The 6,208-nt window shown below is 40.5% G+C and overlaps 1 protein-coding gene across 1 annotated transcript in view; it reads right to left on the bottom strand.

Moving 5' to 3' along the window:
• Nucleotides 1-253: 253 nt before the first annotated feature.
• Nucleotides 254-6,208, bottom strand: part of LOC128687305 (arylsulfatase B) — a 77,705-nt gene continuing 71,750 nt past the window's right edge. Inside the window, exon 13 of the mRNA XM_070098304.1 lies at nt 254-1,483. Within this exon, the coding sequence (XP_069954405.1) occupies nt 1,311-1,483 (173 nt within the window). The 3' untranslated portion in view covers nt 254-1,310. The remainder of the gene's footprint in view (nt 1,484-6,208) is intronic.

Here is a 6,208-nt window from a genome sequence, read left to right on the forward strand (position 1 = left end):
CTACTACTACTACTACTACTACTACTACTACTACTACTACTACTACTACTACTACCACCACCACCTCCACCTCTTCCTGCCTATATATAGCCGTCCTGCTCCACCTCTGTTAGTGTGACTTTGTCAATGGTCCAAGTCGGACCGAAACGTCGTCGTAAGCTTCTCTCTTTTATGTGCGGGTTATTTGTGTAAAGTCTTGGTCACAATATTACACATAATCTTGGTCATAATATTTATGGGAGGATATTAATAATCTTCAGAATGTCCAGTTGATATACTGACTAACATATCAATCATAATAAACTAAATTAGAGGAATTAAAAAAAATATTGCAGAGTATATGACTGCATTTAAGATTTTTAAAAAATATTTAATGGCATTATTATTGATTTAGACATTTTATTAATGTCAAACGAATTACAATGAAACTTTTAGAAACAGAGAAAAAATTTTAGTGCTAAAAGCAATTTTTTGTTGTTTATTTGTATTGTAAAACTATGGAGTACATTGGCATAATTATTTCAGTGTTAATTATTTGGAATAAATTTCCAAAATAACGAATTTAAAGAAATTATATATACACGAAACTAACTTTGATGAATATTATCTTAATTCACAAAAAATTTCACTGTTTTACCTTATACTTCCCAGGAAGACACTTGTGCAACAGTTGGGCATCTGTTGTTGAAACGTTTCGCCTATACAGGAGGCTTCTTCAGTCGAATACAGAGGCAGTAGGTGTAGTAGTGAAATGAAGATGTAATCAGTCTATTAACCTTGGAGATATAGTATTTGAGGTGGTCAGTCCATCATCTCCATGGAGCTGAACTCTTCCCCAGGATGAAGGACTGACCACCTTAATGCTATTTCTCCAACGCTGATGGACTGATTATATCATTTTCATATCACTTGACTGAAGAAACCTACTGTGTATTCGAAGTGTTTCAACAATAAAGATACGCAACTGTTGAGACCAAGCCAGAAGTCAGTAGTGCTGTCTGAAGTATCAGTAGCTAGCTCCTCACTAGGAGACACTAGTACACTAACCCACACCCAAGAGTGCTAGCACCACTCAGGAGGCTGCTAGCATCACTCAGGAGGCTGCTAGCACCACTCAGGAGGCTGCTAGCATCACTCAGGAGGCTGCTAGCATCACTCAGGAGGCTGCTAGCATCACTCAGGAGGCTGCTAGCATCACTCAGGAGTCTGCTACCATCACTCAAGAGGCCACTAGCATTACTTCAGGGAAACACACCACCCTAGGAAACACTAGCAACATATCAGGGGACACTAGAACTGTCTCAGGGTAACTAGCACCAACCAGGGGACCAGACACCATCGAAGTTGTCAGGGCTGGCTTCAGGCACTTCAGGAAATATGTCTGCTGGAACGTATCTCTGCAGTTCCTCCAGGAGGTACTGAAGTAACTCCTCCACCACGTCCACGTGCACCGAGACCAAGTCAACTCGCTCCTCTGGGTCCTCTGATGAGACACGGGACGACAGTTATTAAGGTCAAGTATAGGAATATTCTTTGTAGCAAAAAATAATATATAAAAACAGTCAAAATATTTACATGGATTATCCCAAAAAAAGCCAGAGTGGCTTATTTCCATTGGGGTCCTTGTAACATTATTATTTAAACAACTTCAGTAACGAGTGACTTCTCAATCCTTTACAAATTGAATAGGTAATGTTATTATTGTAGCCATTATTGTAGCCTGGTGGTTAACGCTCTCGCTTCACACGGTGAGGGCCTGGGTTCGATTCCCAGCCAGAGTAGAAACATTGGACGTGTTTCTTTCCACCTGTTGTCTATGTTCCCCATCAGTAAAATGGGTACCTGGGTGTTAGTCGACTGGTGTGGGTCGCATCCTGGGACACTGACCTAAGGAGGCCTGGTCACAGACCGGGCCGCGGGGGCGTTGACCCCCGGAACTCTCTCCAGATAAACTCCAGATATGCACAAGAAATTCTTCCATCAGGGTATATAGCAAATTCTAACCATATAATAGAGCGAAAAAATAATGTGAAGGACCTGGGAGTGATAATATCAGAGAATCTCACCTTTGAAGACCACAACAATGTATCTACCTCATCTGCTAGAAAAAAAAATAGGATGGATAATGAGAACCTTCAAAACTAGGGACGCCAAGCCTATTCTCTTCAAATCGCTTGTTCTATCTAGGCTGAAATGCTGCTGCACACTAACTGCCCCCTTCAAGGCAGGCGAAATTGCAGACCTGGAGAGTGTACGAAGAACTTTCACTGCACACATAAGTACGATAAAGCACCTAAATTACTGGGAATGGTTGAAGTCCCTTGATTTGTATTCCCTGGAACTCAGGTGAAAAAGATACATGGAAAATCCTAGAGGGATTAGTACCAAACCTGCACACGAAAATCACTCCCTATGAAAGCAAAAGACTCGGCAGGAAATGCAACATTCCCTCAATGAGAAGCAGGGAGGGGGGGGGCAAGAGTATATTGAGAGATAACACAATAAGTGTCAGGGGCCCAAGACTGTTCAACTGCTTCCCAGCATACATAACGGGGATTACCAATAGACCCCTGGCTGTCTTCAAGAAGGCACTGGACAGGCACATAAAGTCAGTACCTGCGGCCAGCAGTAACAGCCTAGTTAATCAGACCCTGATCCACCACGAGGCTTGGTCTCAGACCGAGCTGCGGGGGCATTGACCCCCGAAACCCTCTCCAGGTAAATTCCAGGTAAACCTAACTGTTGCACCAAAATCTCCAGCTAGCGTGGCAGTAACGAACTCTAGCTCAAGTCCCCTCAAAGCCGTTAACATGACTCACGAAATCGTAATGACACGATTGCAAACCATACCACGAACGGGGATAGAACCCACGATCAGAGAGTCTCCGCCCGTGGTATGGTTTGTTTGCAATCGTGTCATTATGATTTCGTGAGTCATGTTGACGGCAGTGAAGGGACTTGAGCTAGAGTTCGTCACGGCCACGCTAGCTGGAGATTCGTCTGTAAAAACTTGCAGTTGTGGTCACAGTGGTGCCTGTGCTAACCTTCCTATGGTGTAGAAATATACCTAGTTAGACGAATGTTATTGTGGCTAGCTGGTCTAGTGGCTAACGCGACGGTCTGGAGTTTTGTGACTCTCTGATCGCGGTTCAAATCCCGCCCGTGGAATGGTTTGTTTGCAATCGTGTCATTACGATTTTGAGATTAAGACACATGTTGCAGTGTCTGACAAGTTGTGTACGAATGGTATATAATACCGACAAGTCTTAATCTCAACTTGTCGCTATTATATACCATTCGTACATTACGATTTTGTAAGTCGAGTTATGTGTTACTTATGTCATGTTTAAATTTTATGTTGTATTGTTCTGTTGTCAATAGCACTATATTATGTCCGTATAAAGTATTTGGTAAAGCTGTATACAGCTTGAATGTCATAATTGCAGCTGTATTATTGTTGTTATCGATTGGAATTGCATGTTTCTATGTGTAGAAGCTTACATGTGTTATGTTTTTGAGACTAAGTTTATACTTTTGGCATTGCAGTTATTTTGTATGTCTTTGTGACTTTTTCCTATATCATCATTGTTGTGAAATACCTATTATGTTACTAAAGAGTTTAGGACAGTTACATAAATTAATGTTTGATCATTGCTGTGATCATTGTGTGAATGATGTGGGTGTATTTACAGATAGGGTTTTGTGTATATGCCAGCTATTTTATCAATTTGTATAATGTGTCAGTGAATGGTATGTATGTATTTTGCGTGGTTACGCATTTTTTTTTTTTTTTTTTGCATGAGGTTTTCAAATTTTTTCTGCACTTGAGATGTGAATATTCGTAATCTTGTTCATATTCTGTATTGTGGTATTATTTACTTTTTATACCTCCTTGTAATTTATATTGTTTTTAAATAAAATAAAAAAAAATCATTCTAATGAGGACACTAGAGCACTCCAGGATGATTTGAATAGACTGAAGCAATGGTCGGAGAAGTGGCAGATGCAGTTTAATGTTGACAAATGCAAAGTTCTAAATGTTGGACAGGTAAATAACCATGCCACATATAAACTAAATAATGTAGATCTTAATACTACTGATTGCAAAAAGGATTTAGGAGTTGTAGTTAGCAGTAATCTAAAACCAAGACAACAGTGCATTAGTGTTCGCAATAAAGCTAACAGAATTCTTGGCTTCATATCTAGAATTATAAATAATAGAAGTCCTCAGGTTGTTCTTCAACTCTATATATCCTTGGTTAGACCTCATTTAGACTAAACTGCTCAGTTCTGGTCACCGTATTATAGAATGGATATAAATGCTCTGGAAAACGTACAGAGGAGGCTGACAAAGATGATCTCATGTATCAGAAATCTTCGCCTCTCGAAAGACGTAGAATTAGGGGGGATATGATCGAGGTGCATAAATGGAAAACAAGAATAAATAAAGGGGATGTAAATAGTGTGCTGAAAATTTCCAGCCAAGACAGGACTCGCAGCAATGGTTTCAAGTTGGAAAAATTCAGATTCAGGAAGGATATAGGAAAGTACTGGTTTGGTAATAGAGTTGTGGATGAGTGGAGCAAACTCCCGAGTACAGTTATTGAGGCTAAAACGTTGTGTAGTTTTAAAAATAGGTTAGATAAATACATGAGTGGGTGTGGGTGGGTGTGAGTTGGACCTGACTAGCTTGTGCTGCTAGGTCTGGTGCAGTGCTCCTTCCTTGAGTGGGGGTGACCAGACTGGGTGGGTCATTGGGGTAATCAAAAAAGTATCCAAAACAGTTGGGATCCTCTCCAAGATACGATACTACGTGCCGCAAAATGCCCTTCTCACATCGTGTATGCTATCTGTGCTTGGGGATCAACTGCAGCAACACACCTAAAGCCAATAAAAACCCAACAAAAAGCTGCAGTAAGAATAATCACTAAATCCCATCCCTGGCAACACCCCCCCCCCACTCTTCATAGATCTAAACTTACTCCCTGTTCAGTACATCCACACTTACTGTGCAGTCTACATCTACAGGACCTTAAACTCCAACATCAACATTGACCTAAAACGCTTTCTTGATAGTTGTGACAGAACCCACAGGCATAACACCAGACACAAACATCTCTACGACATTCCCCGTGTCCGACTAAACCTTTACAAAAATTCAATGTATGTCAAAGGCCCTAAAATCTGGAACACCCTACCTGAGAACTCTAGAACTGCAGACACATTCATCACCTTCAAAACTACCATTAGAAAACATCTTATCTCCCTGATACACCCCATCAACTAACTACACGAATACCACCTGGTGGTTCACACTTACACTCACTCACCCATTTGACCATAAACAGAAATATTAATCTCAATCTTAAAATAATGAATCCTATGATACTCCAATACTGAAACTATGTACTGTGCCAAAACAAAAGCATTCACATTGCTAAACTCACAAACTAGTATTTAGTCACTTAGCCATAATACCAACTTACCTCATAATTTGTAATATTTTAAAATAAAGAATTAAACTAAGTCTGCCCGAAATGCCTAGCCATGCTAGGTGTTCTAGTGGTACACTCTGTAATCATTATTTAACTACATGTAAACCACACAACAACCAAATTCTGTAAATTCAACATTGTAATCTTTATAGAGAATAAACTTTGAATCTGGGGGGAGGCATGGACCTGCTCTGCATGGGTCAGTAGGCCTGCTGCAGTGTTCCTTCTTACTTATGTTCTTATGAGACCCTGGGGAGAGTGGGTTGATAAATTTGGTTTGGGATGCACCAGCTAATAATTGTCCATATGATATGCTAGACAAATCAACACATTAATGTACAAATGAAGTGTTAAAGGCTAAATTAACATGTAGATGAATGGTTCAGAGAACCGACACGATGATAAATTAGACACATGTGCAACTCTTGGGTATCTTTATTGAGGAAACGTTTCGCCACACAGTGGCTTCATCAGTCCGTACAAAGGAGAATCTTGAAGAACAGGAGGAGAATGAGGTAATCAGTCCCTCAACCTTGAGTCGATGTGGTCAGTCTATCAATCTTGAATAGAATACGGCATGTGTGGAGAAGGAGCTTATATACCGTAGGCAGGAGAGGTGCAGCAGCCGTAGGTGGTGTCACATTTGTTCAGTGTGGAAGTAGGTCGTGTCCAAGGGTTAGGCAAGTGAAGAATTCCCAAGTATTAAGATCCCA

Source organism: Cherax quadricarinatus, chromosome 62 (assembly GCF_038502225.1).
Source record: "Cherax quadricarinatus isolate ZL_2023a chromosome 62, ASM3850222v1, whole genome shotgun sequence".
Lineage (NCBI taxonomy): Eukaryota > Metazoa > Arthropoda > Malacostraca > Decapoda > Parastacidae > Cherax > Cherax quadricarinatus.